Consider the following 21,323-nt stretch of genomic DNA (forward strand, 5'->3'; position numbering starts at 1 on the left):
TCCTCCTGCCTCACTGGTGTGTGCAGCAGCAAAGTGACAAATGTCTTGAGTGCTGCTCCAGATGAGCAGACCATACATATTTGCACTTTTCATTTACGTCCTGGATGAATCAAAACAGCACACAGAGCAGAAGCTTTATTAGCATTCTGAACTGCATGTTTGACACTTTTGAAAGGCATATTTGTTAAATTTGTGTAGAGGAAATTGCACAGTAATTGCAGAAAACGCCTATAGATTGTTTAGCTAAGGGGAATTCCATCCACCACATGGTGTGTTTAGATACAGCTTGCAGCCTTAGGTGTGTGACACCTGCTTTAGCACATTGTTTGGATTTGATGAGCCGTACACTCAGTTTGTGTGTACATGATTGTGTTAGCCTGACAGTGTGAACCTTTATATCCACCCTAAACTAATGGGCATGACTGGCTTCATATAGCAGGAAATCTGAGGGCGGCACGTAGCCATCACAAAGCAATTTTATACCAATGTGTCACTAATGATAAAGAGTATTCTGATCACCACCTGCAGCTGTTGGGTAACCGGCTGATAATTGCAAACAGAAATAAAAGTTGAAGGAAAAAAATAAAAACAGCATGAAGCAATGTCACACACAAAGACCCGAATACATTTAAAGCAGGCAATCAGTACTTGGAAACACATTTTCTCTTGAATAAATTACTAAATATTACATCAGTGCATCACACTATCTGTTTGTTACTGGGACATTGTTAGGTAGGACATTATGGTGTTGTCTGTCTGTCTGTCTGTGTGCAAATAAATGAAGCAGATTTGATTTGCAGCAGAAGTTTCTCCCATAAAGTAGATGTCTCATTAGATTTTCAGGACCCTTGCTGCATAGATTTACATATTGATAAAGAAAAACAGATGTTTTTCAAAATGTCATCACAGCTTAATGCAACAATTAACTTGATTCGTGACCTTATCAGTATAATTGTTGGTGTTTAATAGATCATGGCTGGTTATAGCAGGGCATTAAGAGTTCTGTTGCCTCTTTCTTTTGCTGTGTCACAGTTTAAATGTTATCCAAGTATCTGAGGGACAAGTTTCCGCATGTACTTGTTCCCCTCGTTCACTTGCTGTATGAGGAGCATGGTTCTACACACTCACTGACCTTTTGTTTTGTGTTGCAGGCTGGGATGATCCGCACCGACTCAGACGAGTACTTCATCGAGCCGCTGGAGAGAGACACTCAGGAGCTGGAGGACCAGGGCAGGGTCCATGTGGTCTACCGCAGGTCGGCTCTGCTGCAGGCTCCCTCCGACATTTCTGTGGACTATCAGCTGCAAGGTAGGACACGCACCCAGAGGAGGAACTGCTCCTGGGACAGGAGGCAGTCGCGTAACTTTTTATAGTGTTTCTGCTGCTAGTGATTCATCTGTGAATCTTGCAGATGAAGTGAGGAGTTTCACTCAGGCTACTATAATCAATCAATCACTCGCTAATGCTGGATTTAATGTAATGAAGGTTCAGTTGGCCACGACCAAGAGCAGTGCCACTGCCCATCAGGTCTGCTCATGGTACAGCATCGCTTAGGAAATAAAAACATCCTCTTCCTGTTGCATCTACAACCACCCACTATAAATATCTAATGTAACACGTGGATACACTTGACATATCAGAATTGAAATGATATAAAATTGTGCATTAATGCAACTGAATAGAGGCTTTTCAAGGGAGGAGAGTCATTAGCTCCTTTTACTATTAGTACAATGAGCATGGAAGTTAATTCTTGTACGTGTGACAAAAATTCTCAACTCTTCAAGTCCGTTTGCTGCAGTTGCTTTTTTGCTGAGCTTTCAACCACATCTCAGTCTTCATCTGTGAATGTATCAGGTGTGAAGGCAGCGTTACCACATGACACGTGACAAATAGACATCCACGGTAATATTATATGCACTGTAACATAGCTAACTCTTAAAGTAATAAATAAAAATGACCTTTGACTGCAGCAGCATCTTCTCCTATTGCTATTACTGTTATTATTAATGTATTATTATTATTGATGCTAAAAGCTGTCACTGCTTGCTGTAAGTGCCCAGTTCAGACTCTGTTTATACCAAACAAATGTCACTGTCACTGTGATGTGTCACATCCGCTGTGTGTGCAGATCTGTTCCCAGGAAAGATCATGAATCATGTGAATCACTGTGTTTGGAAACAACAAATATTTACATTTTTATCAATCAGCTATAAGGATATATATCTATATAAATGTATTAAAAGGCCATGCGTTTTTTGTCAGTCATAGAAAAGAAGAGTCAAATATGTGAGAAATCTTCCACTGAGTCAGTTGTTAAATGTGTTTGGCTGAGTCGCGCTCCATCTAGATTTGGCTGTGGTGTAAACAGTGCTGAAATACTGGTTCTGAGCCAGACGGGCTGTGTCATCATCCAAGGCATTATGTGCATACAGTACCATCTTAATGAATGCACACTGCTATGATGCTTGCATCAGTATCTAAACCTGTCACAGCAGCTTCTGACAGACTCTCTAAGTGCTGCATTTCCTTTAAAAAAATGATCTGCCAGTAGAGACATTTGCCCTGATTACTGTTATGGAAACTATTTTCTCTGACGAAGCTTAAAGAAGAGTCAACCCAAAGAAAGGGCAGAGCGTGCTCAGGGAATCAGCTTCTCAATTTATCATTCCAGAAACTACATCACATGTTATTTATCTAATACATTAAGGAGCATCTGAATTCACAAATAGAGATGGGAGGAAAACTGATTGTTTTTGCTTACTAAATGTCTCAAAATAGCTCTGTAACTTTAAGGAGCACCTCTCAGCACTCATATTTGTGGAATATGTATGAAGTGTTAGACATAGTAGATAAATAAAAGACATTAGGGAGTAAATAATCATAAGAATAAATACTTTAAAATATATGTATGTGGTGCCCCTCCACATATTTCAAGCACGTACTTACTTGGATACATTTAGAGGCCCACAGTGGACATATGAATGATAAAATAACATGTCAAAATAACAGTTTTTGCCCATTTACATTTACAATTTATTCATATGATTATTTTTTATATATAAAAATATATTTTTTAAAATATATTTTTTTATTCATTGAACATTGAACACCATGGGATCCCATACATATAGAGTATTCATTTGCTGAATAAATATTTCATGTGAACACACCCCTCAACACTCATTTAAATTTAAATTGGCCTCTTCATTGGCTGTTTACGATCATCTCACTGGGGATGTAAGAAGTGCACAGCTTTTACTGTGATCAATAGGAGAAAACAGGAATCCCACAGGGAGGAATAAGCACAATCCTGGTGGAAATAAACTCAACGAGGTTGTTCAAAGCAGCAAGCGACAGTCTTCTGCTCTAACAGTGCTTTTGTATTTGAATTATTAGTGGAGAAGAAAGCAAGATTTACTATGAAGCGTGATTGCAGTGAGTGATTGCGATGATCACAGGATGTGTGCAGTACGGTCATCAGTTTCTGTGAATGTATGTGAATAAAAAGGCTACTTTTATCAGCCGCAATCAGTAAAATGCAATGGCAGTGAGGTCATCTCTGCTCTTGTAAGATGAAAACATAACAAAACATACAACATGCTTTTATTTCATCCTTTCACTCCATTTTAGAGAAAGCTGGACTCCCTGCTGTTAGCATCTTTTCTTCTATTATGTCTTTGAAATGAACCATCACAGAGCTTGGTGGAATAAACATGGTGTGTACAGTTGTAAACAACATGCTTAGGCAGAGATGTGGCCCCTTAAGGAGAAATCAATCCCTGTTTCACTGTGTTAACAGCTAAAACATAATACACTCTCTCAGGGGGACATCCACTTTCCACGTTCAGCTGATTTGTGCTCTGCTGCTGCTGCTGCAACCTTTCCTTAGAAAATTATTCCTACTCAACACCTCATGTGTTCACAGCTGCTGGTAAGCACACGTATATTGTACTGCTGTTGCCAGGCTGCTTAAGAATAATCATCTTACTGACTGTACTGACAGAGCCGTTTTTGTAGTCGTATAATACAGATTTCATTGGTTTCCTGAATGATATTTGACCAGTAAAACATACATACATTAGTTTAAAAGAACATGACTGTGAACTTAAAAAACTAGGAGAACTACGACTCTGGAGAGGCATTGCATGTTGCCTCTTTATAGAATTATTGTAGAATCCTGTTAATGCACAGAGCAACGTTTAACATGGAAGAACAGTGTTAAAAGTGATTTAAAAAAAGCTAAATTGGCTTTCAGAGTCTAGGTCTAAGCCTGTAATGTTGTTAGATGAAATGTAACATATTTAATACTGGCTTCACTACTGACTATTATAGTGACTTGAGTTGTGGTATAGCCAGAGCTGTCAGGAGAGTGAAAATGTTGGCAGATAGCAGCTTATAAAGGTTTTCTCTAAGAGTCTTTGCTGAACACACGGCCAGATTTACCTTTATTTTTACCAGGACATCACATGAGACGATACATTAAGCAATATGACAAGTAAAAAACAAAACAAGGGCAACAGTAAAGGGTTAACATCGATCCTGACAGGTGCTGGGAAGGATTATTTGCACTGTGCAGCAGAGCCATCACACTCTTCGATTCTTGGCCGTGCTCCATTTTTGTGGTGCTTTGGCGTTGATTGGATTTCATACTTTCAACCAACCAAGACTCTGAAACTGGAGGATTGTAAGATTTATTTTTCCAGACTCGCGCTGGGTGATGGCAGAGGATGAGTAATTCCTCTCTTCTCCTAACAACCCCTGCTGCGATGCCTATGAGCAAGGCATGTCCTGCCTCTGAGGAGCGGCGCAGTTGGGAAAAATGACCCATGCAAGTGTTCTCCATAGCTTTTGAGGTGTGTATTTTGTGTGTCCTTGAAGGGCACTCTGCTAAAACTTTATTTCAGGCAAGCCGAACATTGCCTGACACGTTAAACTAAAAAATAGACATATAGATAGATAATGACGTAGAGGCAATGTCTCACCATACATCAAAGCATCTGATATTGCCTGTTTGAACTCATAGTACTTGGCTCTTTGGTTCTGTTAAAGTCACCACACGCCACTGACTCCATGTAACTGTTTCCTATTTTGTTCATCTAATCTCTAAGCACCCACGGTTCTCCATGGATCCACATGGAATTTGCCATTTTGTATTTTTCACTTTAAAGAATTGAACACCCACATGTGAGATGGTTTGATAAACATAATTGTAGAGATGTGACCTTTAGTGTTGATCATACAGTAGACAAGGCAGCTCTGTGTACATCTACTGGGAGCTGATGGGATTGTTATTTTTACATGTATTCAATGTCAGTGATTTTGAGTAGTTACTGTGAACTTGCATCATGAACCACAGTGCTTGCTTTCCCACACACAGTCTAAGGGAAGTCAACATCCACTGTGAATGGACTTCACAGGAACAGGAGAGGAGAGGAGGCTTAGAAAGTGTTGCTGCTGCTTACAATCCTGATCTCAGTAGTGTGCACGGTTAAGGCGCTGTGTTTGTTTCAGCACCTCATATTTCGTGTCACAGCCTCAGATTGTGAGCAGCTGGGGTGTGTGAAAACAAAGATGCTGAGAAAACTGCTCCTCTGCGGCAGATGGATCCTCAGTGACAAGATGCAACAAAGGTTTTCAGGGTTTTACACAAACAGAAACAGTTTTATTTTTTTCTTTAAGTTATAATACTCATGCATAGAAGAACAGTAGATGAATGTGGACACCTGAATGCTCCCTAACCCTTTTTACTCCACTCTACTTATTTGACAGTTTCTGTTACAATTTTCTTCACAAATGGAGACTAAAGATGCAGAAGAACTGATGACTTGATAAAATATGATGCACTGAGGTGTTCCACTTCATCCCAGAGGTGTTGGATGGGGTTGAGGTCTGGGCTCTATGCAGGCCTGTCATGTTCTTCCACACCAAACTGGGAAGACTTTCTTCATGGATCTGGTTGTGTGCACGGGGCACTGTCATGTTGAAACAGACATAGACTACAAGACTAGAGAATTGGTAAAGGATGTCCACATACATTCAAAGTCGACTTTCCTTTTCCTCTGATGGTGAGGGAGTGTTCTCCATTTTTGCTAAGGTCCCTTCGACTGTGGGAATTGTGCCTGTTGCAGCTTCACCTATAACAAAAGATTATCCTGCTGTTTATGGAACAAGAATCTGAATAAATAATTCTCTACTTCTTTGCTTAATTTTTCAGTTTGAACAGTTCACTTAGTAGAAATGGGATTCTGCTGACACTCCTGCAAGTTAAACAGCCGCGAGTGTTTTCTGTTTTCCTATAAAACAAATTTCTGTGATACGAGGTGCCAAAGAAAGCAAACAAAAGCTGAGGGATTACACATGGAAAGGTGCTAATAATCATCCAGTGCATTATTTCTTTGCAGAGCTCCACTGCATCAACAGTGTGATTCATGGAAGAGATTTTTATCTGAAAAGACTCTACAGAAAAAAAAATGTTGAGAATGTTCGAAGGTTAAGAAACTTACCATCAAACCTACTGACTAAAGACCAAATCATTTTTCTTTGTAACTTTTAAGTAGTTGATTTAGTTCCATTAAATGGGGCCAGCATGTTCATCCCACACCGTATGAAATTATTAAGAAAAGAATTTGACATTTTCACCATTCTTCACCTTTGAAAAAACAGCCAGGTTGAAAGCTCCAGCAAGTAACTTGAACTTCTGGTAAAACTGTTGCACTTTCCAAAGTTAAGAATGAACTTTGTACCTCAGCATTTAACTCCCTGAACCTTTGGCTTTTTCCACTCAGTTTTCACTCGGTTTATTACGAAGCTTTTAACAGTCACTGTAGTTTTTATTATTAATATTTTAGCAGTTTGGCTACTCAGTCTGCATGAAACATTCTTTTTCTTCACTTTTTTCATTTCTATTTGAGGGAGTGCCTGTTTGCACTGCACAAATAATACCTGAACTATTTTTGATGTTGGAAAAAATGACTCTGAGGAAAGATGTGAAGATTGTAAGGAAAGCTTATCTTAAAGTTTAAGTCTCACTCAATCTAAAAATATGTGTAGCATGTCTGTGTGTTCAGATTGTAGCCACCAAGCAGTATAAGCCAAACATGTAGAGAAAAATTCTTTAAGAAAAAATAGAAAATTGAAAATCTACAACTCCACAACAACATGGCAAACTCCATCTACTCATGATGATCATGTTACGTGATCAAAAGCTCCAGAGCAGCTACTAAGTGAACCTTGTGGCGAGATAGAACAAAGATAAATGTTTTGTACGTTTTTGTGAATACAGACTCAGCAGTATGGGATCCATGTGAGTTTCTATCCAGACAAAAGTTAAAAAAAAATCCCAACCTGTAAACATGTTCTCTGAGTGTGAATACTGCTGGTTCTGCTGCGAACTCAAAGGAGCACGCACATAAAAGAGAAGAGGTACACACTGTGAGCGTTCTGGAGCGAAAATGACTCAGGTACAAATAAATGGGAAACGTGCCTGGAATGATAACGTGAGTGGGACTGATTGTGTCAGTGATAAATTGACACGCCTGCCTGGTCAGTGTTGTCACTGCTTCTCCTCCTTGGTGGATGAGAGGAAGTCCCTGGGGTGCACATACACGTGAAGGGATTTTAAGTATGTATAGCGAGGTAAAGGCATGGAGAGAAAATTCTTCAATTGGCTCCTCTTTTATCCAGGTCTCTGCCATATATAGCTGTTACTCCAGGGAAGCTTCAGTAATTTCCACACATCTGTGTTTGAAAAAGCCAGTGTTAACAGATCAATCAGTTTCTGTGAGAGTGGAGGCTCAGTTGTAAGTGCTCATTCATCCTTTTGTTAAGTATCTACAGAAGATAGAAGGGTAGAAATGCATACATTTTTAAGTTATTTCCCTCTTCCATTCATTACTACATTATAAGACGGCTGCTATGTGGCATACTGCATCTTTTTGTTAAATGGATCAATGGTGTCCAGACATCTGGATATACTGTACTGTTTTCTTGACTATTCTGACTTAAACCAGGCTTTGTGTGAAGATGGGCAGATGGTGGAGCAGTACAGCACATTATTTTTACTGCAGCAATACAATATAGAACAACAGCATTACCAATATTATGACATAATTGCACAACATAAACATTTTATATAAGGATTCCTCAAAGATGGTTATTAAATGGACATTTCACAGTTGAAATGAAACTCGTCAGTACATAATTGGTTGCACTACGTTTAAAATAAACTTTAAAATAAACATTTTTTGAATTTAGTTAAATAACAGAAAATAAACCAAACCTGTATTTTTTATTTTAACTTTTTTGTCTTTGCAGTTCTGCTGGATGCCAGATATCAGTTTTAAGGTGTGGTCAGACTAAATGGGAAACAGGCTGTTGCATACAAAGTTAATATCAAATCATGAAAGGGAACAGAATTAGTTTTGCTCTGAGCAGCATGATCTGATATAATGTTTGCATGAGCTGAAAATATTTTATCTGGAGAGAATTTTCATATTTATGTCACTTCTGGTAAGAAGAAAATTTGTTTTGTGCTCGGTCTGAACGCGTTCCATGCCATGGCACATGGTGAAAGAAAACGCTGACTCAAAAATGACTTACAACAGGATGATCCTCATTAACAAAGACAAGCAAACATTCAATGACACAAGTGAGATTTGTGATATGTTGCAACAGGAAAGAACAGGGTTTATGGGACATGTGGTCTTAATACAGAGGAAAAACTAGTTTCAGTTTCAGCCATAATAATACAGTATACAGAGGCTAAATGCTACCTAAAGCACTGCTATTAGGCATGTTATCACACACACATGTAAACAATCACACAGTTACATGCAGCCACATACCCTCCCCTTCCCCTCACACACACAGAGCCAATCATGTTGGCAGATGGGTGTGTGTGATCCCGGGGAAATGAGAATTACAGTAAGGCAAATGTCTGCACTCTTCAGTGTGTCCCTGAGATCTGATCTGCTGTTATCTGGCCCGATGCCCAGGTGAGAGATTCACCCTCTGCAGCACTTGGATATTAGGTTTTATTTTCATATGGTAGTGAAAATAGAGTAAGACGCTGGTGAAAGGCCTCATGTCTGAGGGTGTATTGATAACTTTCACTAGCCGGTGGACCTTCGGGAGAATAATCCTTTGCTGTGAGACAGAGAGTTTAAGAAAAAAAAGGACAGAGAAAGAAAGAGATCCTTACGGTAAAGGAAAATGGTGATTTATATTCGTCACACAGATGTGTTAAGCAGAGTAGGGGCTGGCTGAGTGTGGAGGAATTTGGTGAGCTGGCAGGAATGAAAAACATTCAACGGAGGAAGAGACCGAAAACGCAAAAGAGAATAGTCTGTAGTGAATAATCCTGCTTAAATTTGCCTGAAAATGTGATCTCACAGGGAAGGGGAGTGAGTAAACTGAAGACTGGGTGTAAATGGCAATTGAAGACAAGTTGGAGTAAGACGTTTTCACTGCTGCCAAGCTGCTTACTACAGTAATTATTAAGCTAATCACTATTACAGCAGACAACTCACAAGCAGCTGAGGCAGAGACAAATCGCAGCACTGTTCAGAGCTGATTGGATGCAAAACTACAGGTCAGACAATGTATGCCGAACACATTTCGCTGGCCCACTGCAGCTGTTAGGAAATTGATTTTGAGGTTGGGTCAGGTAATTACCTCATATATTGTAGTTAGGTTCCTCTTGAATTGTGGTTAGTCTGGGCAGAGGGAAATGAATGACTTAAGCTGCTGGGTGAATGTGCGCAATGCAAAGAGGTGCACCGCTAAACGTGAGCATGTGTGCTCAGCAAACCCTCGCCTGGATGAAAAGGTTTGTGCAAGGTGCCTGTGTGCTGTGCTCGTTTCTCTCTAAAGGCTTTTGTGTGGAGGTTGAACATACACCGCCTGGTCCTTTTTTCCCTCCCTCACTTCAAATGCAGATACTGTAGTCTGTTGTGAGAGGATCAGCAAAGTCATTTCTCCTCACCGGCCTCAGGGTTCCTTTGATTTCCAGAAGAAAAAGCTCCACAAAAGTTTCCATAGGGCTGCATCTTTCCGGTGAAAGATGAATGCTGTTTGACCATCTGTTTCCAGGTGAAGCAGACGGAGGCTGTGTTTCGCTTCCTTACTGAGAAGAATTTTGTGTCTGCCAAGAGCTGGTGCCAGAGAGAAAGAGAATTGGAGCATTTTGTCACTAGCTGGTTGTTGTAGAGATGGTACTCTGTGATACTGAGCGTCGTGACAAGTCACAAGATGGAAGAAGGCGCCAAGGTAACGGTGGATAAATGAACTGGTGAGCGTCAGCAGTTACATTCCTGACAACAAGACGACACTTTTCTTTTTTTGTAAATTGCCTTTGAGCAAAGTACGTCACCTCTGGCTTTGATATCATGTGGGATCAAATGTAACAGCTGAGCAGTAATTTACAGATCCTGCACACACCCTCTCTCTTGAATGCACCACTCATAGCTGCTGTGTAGCATCTACATTTACATTATATGTTACACAATCCAAAGACACTTCGATAACGGCTCCTAAATGTGGAGTGACATCAAAATCTCATTTGTAGAAAAGTAAACAAAAGTGAACGCAATGCACGTGAACAGAGCATAACCTGTGCTAAACGCCAATGCTAGCATGTTTGCAAGCATGCTTAAATTCAGCATAATAACAAGCCTGAAATTAGCATGGGTGCTGACAACACTAAATAAGTCACTTTATTATTCAAATGGTTTACTCAGTCGATAGTGTTTTTGTAAGAGCAGTTATTTGCTGCATTTTATTTGTAGTTGTTGGTGTGCAGACACTTAGAGCTGTTTTCAGCTGTTTGTTTTGGTTGATTGTTGGTTGTGTCCTGATCTGCTTTAGCCCCATTTAACTGAATCACACCATCCACAGCCACCTGTGTTAGATATCTTGAGTTTAAAACCAAAGATAAACCTCCACACTTAGGAGAACTAAATGCTGTGTGTGGTGACGATGCTGAGATCGGATGTATTCTGTCTTCATGTCGCAACAGTTGGTTTGGTTTCTGCACAAAGCCTGGTGCTGCAAGAAGAAAAAATAGAGCTTGTGAGGTAATTCACTGCTGTTCCTGCTTTGCTGAGCCTTTTTTAATGAGTAGCTTTTGTTCTGACGTCTTGTGATAACTGCAAATGAATTCTGTGAGGACGCTAATGACTTTCCTTGCTTCAGAATCTGCTGTGTTGTAATTCTTTGCACAGGTACCTGCTCTGAGAAACATGAAAACACAGCACTGTTTCCGTCGCCCCTACTCAAGCTCACCATCTGATTTTACACCTGAGGCGTGTGTTTTAAATTACAGCGTGTGGATGTGAAACGTGTGTGTGGTGATAGGGAAAGCAATTTCCCTTTAGTAATTCAAAAACATTAGAGGTTATCAGGTGTTTGGTTGGTGCTGCTAGTGAGGATGTTTCCTCTAATATGTTGTAAACACAAGTCATTTTAGCAATTTGTAATTTTACTGATTGAGATCTCAGTGACTTCAGGAGTGTGTATGTGTGTGTGTGTGTGTGTGTGTGTGTTTATGATGCCTAAAAAATGTAACGTACCACAGGAGCTTTGAAGTCTCCTGCAGATTTTTAACATTCAAAATCAATGCAGTGTAACTCCAGAGATAAAACACAGGCTAAATACCAAGACACACCTTCCTCTTCAGTGTTATTAGCAGAGTAAATAACGCTTCATAGAAGCTGATCATGCTTCATCTGATATTTCTAGCTGTCTCTGTTTGCACGATGAACCAGCAGATTGGGAGTATATTTTCCACATTGCCTCACGTCTTCAGAAGTATGAACCCTGAATAAAAAACTCTGATGAGTTCTTTCCATTTGAAACCTGGTGATAATTAGCTACTCCGGCCCAAGCCAAGGATCTGGAAGCGGGATGGAAAAGACCTTGGGAGCATTGAGCAATATTTTTGAATCGAAAAACACTCGGTTGTGTTCTCTCCTGACTCGCTGTGAATCATCCAGTCACTTTCCAAAAGTCACATGGCGGCTGGAAGGGGCTCATGAGCATCTCTCTCTTCTTTCCATCCAGTCTGCCTGCTAGGGAGAGCCAAATACTTCAAATTCTTGTTGCTTGTTGTGAAACTACATCCACCCTGTCCTTTACAGAGAACTACAGATCCAGAAAAGGGGAAGTGACAGGACTGCACCTGTTTGTGGCACATGATAAAAGATGATGTGAGTCTTGCATTGTGTAAGAATGTGAGAGCTGCAGTAACACCACCCATATGTCTGGAAATTACACTGTGCTCGTCAAAGAAATAGCTCCGTGCTCGTCTTGTGATTAAGTATTTAACCAAATAATCTTAACACAGTGTTTTCTTAGTAGCATTTTCTAGAGCATTAAACAGCATCTCACATGCAGTACACTGTGTATACAGTATACTCACTGGTGCAGCGCGTTCATTTTGACAGGATAGTGTTGTCTCACATCAAAACTGCTGTTTTGCACTTACCAGAAATCACAACAAGGTCACAACACATGACTGCAGTGTCAAAATATCCACCAGCAACACAACCTCCCTTTTCCACTATGTAGCCAAGATGGCGGCCACTGAGGGTGAGAAGTGCCCATCAGTGCACACTCAACTTTTTGAATGCTTTGAGTCACCATCCAGTGTTAATTAGTTCTTTGATATATGTTCTCACACCAAGTAATCCTAATGAGAAACAAATCGTGGTTTGTAGACATTTTTTTGCCCTGGGTTTTGCTTCTCAGGCAACGTAGACACTCTGTCCTGTCTTATTGCTGGATGTTGTCAGGGCTACATGCCTCCTAAGAAGAAAACTGTAGAGCTGCTCAGCCACCTCATCGGCATGTTTCTCAGGATGAAAATAATTGACTGTATGTTTTTATGTATAGTCAGTGGTCTGCTGAAATACAGCACAGATAAGGAAACAAAGGGCATTGTGGAGTAAAGGTGGAAATACAACATTATCATAAAGTAAACTACATGCTGTCATTATTATGGAAAGAATAATAACTAGTTTCATCTAAATATATGATGATCTCACTTCCAAAATCAAATCTACATCCTTGACTTCAGTGTAAAACAATGTCATTTTCCAACTACTATCTTTACCGCTGAAAGTTTTGTTCAGAGGACGTATGTTTCACCACTCAACTCAACAAACAGAAAGGGTTTACTGTTTGGCAGCCTTGCCACATTTGGTCTGGCTGGACTGTGACCTCGTCTGCCAGACAGGACGAGGTCATCTGGGAAATCATCATCACTGAGATCAGCTGCAGCAGTGATTAGTTGGAAGAACTGTCTGTGAGTGATGCCAGTATGATAATATTTCATTTCAGACTTTCCTCCTTTTCCTCTCCTTAGTTGATAAACATCTTCCTATTTTTACCTCTGCCGAGGGGGCTATGTCTTTGATATCAATTACAGTTTGTATCTTTGACATTAAGATAAAAGATGAACTGGAGAGCACTAGAAAAACGCCTTGAATTAACACTCCACAAACTTTTATTGCAATTTGTTCAGTAGTTTTTAAGATTTCCTGCCAACCAAGGAATAAACAGGAGCAAAAAGGAGGAGGTAAAAACAGGCTCCATTCACAGCTCGGTATTTTGGGTTCTTACATTTCAGTATTTTATCAGTTGTGTTGGGCAGGGAGAGAGTGGAAACAGTTTGTCACTTGACCTTTCAACGATGACATTGGCTTGTTTGTTCTTGGAGAGAAAGAGAGAGAAAAAAAACGGATGCAGGTCACCAAAATATATTGAACTCCCTGAAAGGAAATACAGTGAGCATTTCTTCCAAAAAGGTAGTTCGCACCCTACCATGAATGAAGCCTAAGTTTTGCTGCATGTTGTAACTGACCGACCCCAACAAGGCCTACCGTTGTCTACTTCAGGGCTCGCTCTCCCTCTCTCTCTTAACTCACACACAAACACACTCCACACAGGTTTGATATTCTGTTACTCACCAACAACACAACAACAGATAAGCAGGTTTGTAACAGAGAAACAGTGTGCGAGTGTAGAATAGTTTAACATTTCATTTCTTACTAAAGGAGGGGTTGAGAAGACTGTTACTTCTCTCATGTTTGTGCAAGTGTAAGGCTTGGAAGCAGAGGGAAACAGCTTGCCCTGCGCTGTCCAAGTAAGAAATCTGCCAAACAAACACCTCTAAAACTCACCAGCTCATTGTTTATTTAACCCATACATGAGCATAAATTAAAAAAACAAATCTAATTATGATTTTCTACTCTACAAACAACAGTTGCACAGAAATAAAGTACTTCTATGCAGGCTCTCAGGCTGTAGTGAAGGTTGCCAGAAGCCATGGGTGAGCGCAGGTTTTAATTCCGATGCCAACATAAGTAGTCTTTTGAGTGTGTGTTACCCAAACACAAATATAATTCAGAGGCTAAGTGCCCAATCAGATTCTCATCAAGCGACATTTAAGGTGCTTTTTGAATTTGGAAAGACAGATCACAACAAACAAAACACCCTTCAGGCACTCTTAGGCAAAACAAAGACAAAAGGTTTTATGGGGTTTGAATATTTTAAGCAATTACAGCCCATTTAGGTAAAGGTTTGTAATTGTCTTCAGTAGCACAGTGCAGGTCAAGCTGCAAGACTTCCAAGTCTCTAAATCCTGACATTAAAAGGATTTGACATTTGGACATTTTTCATTTAAAGCTGCACTAATTGTTTAACTAAAGTCCTTTTTATGTATCGCGCCGATAATTGAAGAATAATTCCAGTGTCAAGTTGGATCCTGTTTTTGTAGGATTGGCCATCAGTTCTCTCAGTTATGACAACATTATTCCTACTAAAGTAATTGCTGGGAAAGTGGCAACATCACACAGGTACAAAAATGTCACCTAAGTTACAAATCAATTGGAATTGCCCTTTAAATATTCCAAATGCAGGGTCTGCCTGTTGTTATCTTATTTATTTTCAGTTATTCTAGGCTTTTATCAGGATGCAGCAGCTGGTATCATTTCAAGTCAAGTCTATAGAGAATGAAGTCTTTGTTATTGTGTTAGACTTAGGTCCAAATCATCCAAACGTGCATCTCTGGCTAATACCACAACCAAATTTCAAATGCTTTTGAATACATCTTGGTTTAAGGTTGCCTTAACAGAAACAACTGTAAAAGAACCTTGCCTAAATAAAGTGTAAGCAACATTTTAAAAAGGATGTTTGTTTTTATTCTTTGATACGGAGCCTTAATCACAACAGAAGATGATGGAAAACATATTGATCATAAACTTAATGTGATTATATTTTGGCATGTGCTGGCATATTGGTTTATTGACACTTGGTGTGGCAGGGGTTTCCTCCGTATTTACATAAACACTAAAAGATTAATATGTCGAATAAAAATCTTGACTGATTACAAGGTCAAGAGATGCTCAATTAAAGAGAAGTGTGTGACCAGCGCTGCCTGTTGATGAAGTATCAGCCGCCATCAGCAGATTTGAATCAGATTAAACACTCGGAGACAGTTCTTCAATATATTCTTCACATAAATCACTTGTTATTGCTTGGTAATTGGTTTGATGTTGCAGTAGTCAATCTATAGTCAGGTTGATGTGATACACTGAAACAACTGAGGGCAGTAAAACCAAAATAATGAGCTGAAAGCTGCTTAAAAAATCTAGGTGAACAGCGAGGATGTGTGATGATTCTCTGCGGGTTTGTCAGTGTTAGCGACATTAGCATGTAGTCACCAGAGCAGCATTTTTGCCTCTAATCCATTGTCAGATTAATGTGATGCATTGATCCGGGTGCTAATGTCACTGGTGTTAACTCACTGTCTTGATATGGAAACTCACTGTACACTTCCACTGCAGTAAATATTGACCAGAGAGACTGTTTAAACTCACTTGTTGTAATCATTGCCCTTTTCATAGTGCAGGTCCTCGTTCTCGTGAGGGAAATGTAAAATGCCAAGCCAATGAAAATGAAAGGTTTTCTACATAATGTTCTGAGCTAGTATTATATAAAAGACCTTTGCAGCACTTAATACACTACTAATATTAATTAGCCGACTGAGCTGCAGAGCTACTCTTGTGTTCATCGAAGAGTCACAGCCAGAATAATGTCTTTCAATTCAAAGAGCTGTAAATAAGCTGTATTCAGCTTTCAGCAGCATTGTATGACATAGCACTGCTTTCTAAAAATGAACAGCCTCATTGTGACATGTCATTTTGGTAAAACGTACGGTTTCTATAGCATGGATGCCTCCACAGGCACTCAGAAAAATCAAACTTTCAGTTTTACGTGTGCTGGCTCTCCGCTGTGAGCAGTAGCATCCATGAGTTTATTTTCCAGTTCTCAGATCCCACAGGCATGCAAAATTACTCCTTTAGAAGGTGGCATGTTGGCAAATTTCCAGACACCACCTTGATCTGTTTGCTTTCGGTATACATTTGATGTCAGGAGTGTTATGTTTACCTTTTCATGTTATCGGTTTTGCCTGTCGACCATTAACTCCTGTGGAGACGTTCATGCTAAAATGTGACATTTTTTCTTGAGTGGCGTGACTACGAGGATTTTTCTCCAGCAGGATAATAGAGCAGCTCAGGGAGATGGCTTTGACTTTGGCTACAAACATTGACTTTGATGTTAAATCCTCCAGCAGGTGGTTAAATTCAATTTTAATGAGGGAGTGGAATTTTTATTTTAATGAGGTCCTATTCGTGTTTTATTTGCACTTGCATTATAGCTTTGTGTGTGTTTGTATTTGCACATCGGAGACTCAAATATACAAATATTAATTTGATGCAAATTGTACCTCTCCTTAGACTCGTGCAGGACATTTGGAAACATGGTCTACCTTCTACGTTACATGCCTGCAATCTGAGAGCCTGCAGGGCCCTGTGTGTTACAAACTGGACTTGTGTGAATGCTTTCTGCCTCCCTGACCTCTGTGAGGACAGTAACCCCAGGACTGGACTTTGTATCACTCATGCAATGTCTTCTTGCAAGGTCTGTTGTTGAGTAAACCTTTTCTGGCTGCTGCCAGCCTGTGTCTTGCTTCATATAGGCAGGTCAAGTTTTATTTTATGATTAAGAGGAGATGGATGGGTTAAAATGGCAATGCAAAACGACAAATCAAACATGTCATTCTTGCTGAATTGTCTCAATCCACTGTTGTTGTCCTCGCGAGGAGCTGCATCAGTGGCTAACGAGTGCTGACCCTCCCGTCTTTTTTTTTCCTCCCAGTGAATTAAAATATAATCATACATTTTGTTAAAAATAACTGTTATCTGTTATTTTCGTGGTTTGCAGGCTCTGCAAGCTACCATATTAGCTCTCTTATATAACTTTAATCACCTTAAAGAATTCAGTCAGTTGCCTGTTTATACATCCCAAGGACACACAGCAACATTATTATTCATTCTTTAGCTGCTAGATGCTGCACTGTGTTTACCTTTGTTTGCCTTTTGTTAAAGGTAAAATGCAGGTATATAAATTGGTCACACATTTTCTATATATTTTTTAAATTTACATTTACATCTCTGTCAGACAGTACATTGTGATAAGATGCAGCATATACTTCAGATAAATGAAGATAAACGCATCTGTGACAAGCTTTTTCAGAAACATTTCTATAATATACGGCCCTTGCAATGAAAAACTCATTTTCTTAGGCGAAGCAGCCAAGACTTAGGAACCATTAGTAATGCTTTAATATAAGACCCAGTAGGAGCAGGAGTGTTGGCTTCAATTTTATGCCTTAAACTCCCCATGAGCCTGTTAACAGTGATTCGGAAGCGTCAGGTGGGCCACAGAGAATGCACATAGACACACACGTACCTTTTAAAAACCTCCAGCGCCCTTCAGTCCAGAACCACAAACCCGCATGGCGTCTCCACCATGTGAAATGCCTCGGCCAGCATCTTTTCTCCTGTTGTGGTGCACTGCTGATAATTAGGCTGCTGTTGTTGCTGCTGTCACCGCTCATTTTCAACTCTGTTGAGGCAGAGGGAAGAAAAAGGCTAGAACAATATTGCCTTAGTCATAAAACCCTGTGTAATTATGCTAGGTTTTATGTGCCCTAGGGAGTCAAAAATTCCCCTGACATGACAACTAAATTGCCAGCACTAAATCAACTGCAGCTTCAGAACACCTTGGCACCGAGACCACCACACCAGCATGATGAAGCTAGAGGACAGCAACTTTGTCTTCTATTAGGTATTGAAGTGGAAATTGTGGTCTTGAGGTAAAGCACCTGATTTCAGTCCATTGTTCACTGATCCATACCTCTGTTAAAACCCACATCCAGCTCCACAACAGAAAGAAATGGAGCAGCAACAGAAAAACAAACATTATTCACTGCGACTGTAAAACAAGATGTCAACCAAGAAAGATTTGTGACATTAACAGCGACGGCCACACATTGCTTTCTTGACTAATAGAAGACATGCATCACACCATTTGGTGTTCCATAAAAAGAAATGTGGCTTTTGTGCTCAGCAACCAGAAGAAATGAAATCCCAGATCAGCACTGCCTCTGCAAACCGCTGCCTTGCATTGTTGTAATGATTAAAACAAGAGAAGCCCCAGTGTTAGAGCTGAGCGAGCAGACATTAATGTCAGCTGCTGTGGTTGATAGGTGTGTGATGAGTTGGTGTGGCCAGCTTATTAACACTGTTTTACCTGAGTGTTTCTGAAAATATGTCAGGAAATTATTGTGATAGAACAGGGGACTTTATCTTGTTACAGCCATTAATAATGAAACCTGGTCTACTGAAGTGAAGCGTGGTACTGTGGTCCTCACTGTGTAATTAATTACCTTAATTACTTTCATGAACTTTGCATCATAGCCATTTCTCCAGCTCCAACTGCTGATGATGTTGAAAAACGAGCCAAATCAGAGGGCCAACTACAATGATTTAACTCTCTGCTGTTTGGAGAACACCAGCATGCACTCTCCCCTTTCACCTCCAGCAGTGTCTTGCATCACAACTCTTTCCTGCACTCCTCTGCAACTCCCCCGTGGGGACAAGCCTCACAGTTTGAAAATGTGTTTGCATCACATCACACAGTGTTTTTAATGGAAGCTGTAATATAGCAGTGCAGTACCTCCAAACCCTTACAGCTCCTATTCTGCTGAAAAATTGTTCAAAGGTTAAAGCTGGGTTACATTTTACTGACTTCATTTCAGTGTGCACTTCTATCTATTACACTTTGAAATAAAGTCATTGAAATAGAGCTGAAGCAATTAGACAAAATTAATCTGCACGCATTTTGTTTGTTTTTCCCATTAATTGTTTTTTGAGCAAACAATGAATCAGGGAATTAAGAGAGTAATCAACAAATGAACTGAAAACTGAGTCATGCATTGTGGCTCTACACTGAAATGACGTTGAGATGATGGTTCTAAAATTAGATGTTATTTGGCCAGCAAATGACTCTGACATACAAAACTTTATTTGGTGGTCCCTCAAACTTTCTTTTGACCATTTTTATATTGACAAAATCACAGAGGATTACCACGACTGGAATAAACATTCAACAACTCTTCCCTACCTACTCCTAAGACACTCTGCATTTGTACAGGAATACACCACATACAGGTCAAGTAGCTAAGTAGGTGATGACAGATCGGCGACCTATTTCAGTTCAAAATCACTATTTTGTTGTTTTGGGGAAGTGACAGGGAGCGATGAGGAAAGATGAAGCATAGACAGACTTTCAAAGGTCATCATATTTAAAAAAAACACACACACACACACATAGACCATAAAGGTGTATAATTATTATTCATCTTTTTTTGTTGTCGTTGTATCATATAATTTGCTCCTGCCCCGGCAGGGAACGTTCCCTGGTTGAATGCTGGTCCATGGCCCTGTGGTTAGGAACCGCTAATTTACAATAAGTGTACCATTTGAAACCAGGATTCATCAGACCAGACAACCACACTGTCGTCTGACCCAGGACACTGAGGACTGCACTGTGTCCTGTGTCCTGTTTCAGTCCCTGAGCTCTTTTGAGATCGCCTCCTTTGAGCAGCCACGGTCAGGGTGACACTGTAACGCCGTGTCCTGGAACCCATGATCCTGCCTTTAAGCCCATTCTCATTCATCTGTTCACATGGGAAGTCTGCTCGTGTTGCGGTGTCTGATTGATAACTTTCAAGAGTTCAGTGTTTGATTCAGGAGTGTCCTCACTGATTATTTCACAGGGCTTTGAATACTCTCCTGTAAAAGCCTCCGCAGCTCATCAGGGAACGTTTTAAACATAATGTCTCCCTCAGAGCCTCATTCATTAAAAATAATGTCTGGTATTATAGTTTGAACTTTGAAGCTTCTCATCAGGTATGAATTGTGACATAATTTCCAACAACTCTAACAAAACAAATGTAGAAAAAAAATCCAGCCCCCTTGATCTATTTGTCCCACTTTACTTTATCCCTTACTAGTTTTGCCACACAAGACAAATTACTTTCAGCTCACACAGTGAATTTTATGCAAATTCCCGTCCTCAATCCTAATGTGCATTTCTGTGACAATTCATATACAAGCTACAGTATATGGGCCAATACTGCAGTTCCACTACACAGCAGAAACAGATAAAAGGATTACAGCCCATGTTTTAATGGAAAAATGGCGCTCATTGTTGCTGTAATACCCTGGATACTTGTTGGGCATTTTCCCATAAATGAAGATGCTGCATGCTCGTTCTGTCAGATGCAGTTATCATTCAACATAAACAGTTCTACGTCCTCAGAGGAGAAGCTTTGCCTTCATATGTTTAATAAACAAACAAATGCAAATGTCACCCAGGTTTTACAATACTCAATGTCTTTCTGGCAGTGTATCTGTGTCCATCTTTGTAATGGGTTTGCTGGAATGTGTGAGCGATGGTGAACAGTACAGGGTGGATATTAATGCCGTCACAGCAGACACAGTAGATTTCCACTCCAGGCTGATGGCGAGTTGCCTGTCGCCTACCTCTGTGCCATTTTTAGCCTGCGGTGGCTCTGGCTGGCCTCCTTGCCACCTTACTGCACAGTGCCACGTGTGGGCAGGAGCTGGCTGGGGGCCTCTCCCGTCTCCTGGGCTGCTGCTGCTGCATGGTGCTGCTCCCATGGGACTGGGCTGTGGGTGGGGGCTCGCCGCTGACTGAAGCACACTAGCGGTCTTAAGGAGCGCTGCTGAGGGGAAGTCCTGTGCGTTTGAAGTAGGGACCTCAGAAAGCCTGTTTACTCAGGAGGGGGAGGAGGGGAGCTGGCCCGCTGCACAAGAATGCCTGTGTCATGACGGGAGCGGCAGAGAGGAGGAATGTGCTCCACAATCCCAACACTGTAGGAGCCGGGCCACGGC

At 40.5% G+C, this 21,323-nt stretch overlaps 1 protein-coding gene across 1 annotated transcript in view; it reads left to right on the plus strand.

The window, feature by feature from the left end:
- adamts3 (ADAM metallopeptidase with thrombospondin type 1 motif, 3) overlaps window positions 1-21,323 on the plus strand; it is a 122,566-nt gene that overhangs the window by 28,826 nt on the left and 72,417 nt on the right. The window contains exon 4 of the mRNA XM_018669075.2: window positions 1,152-1,308. Coding sequence (XP_018524591.1) covers window positions 1,152-1,308 — 157 coding nt within the window. The remainder of the gene's footprint in view (window positions 1-1,151; window positions 1,309-21,323) is intronic.

The sequence above is a fragment of the Lates calcarifer genome, linkage group LG13 (genome assembly GCF_001640805.2).
Source record: "Lates calcarifer isolate ASB-BC8 linkage group LG13, TLL_Latcal_v3, whole genome shotgun sequence".
In the NCBI taxonomy this organism is placed as follows: domain Eukaryota; kingdom Metazoa; phylum Chordata; class Actinopteri; family Centropomidae; genus Lates; species Lates calcarifer.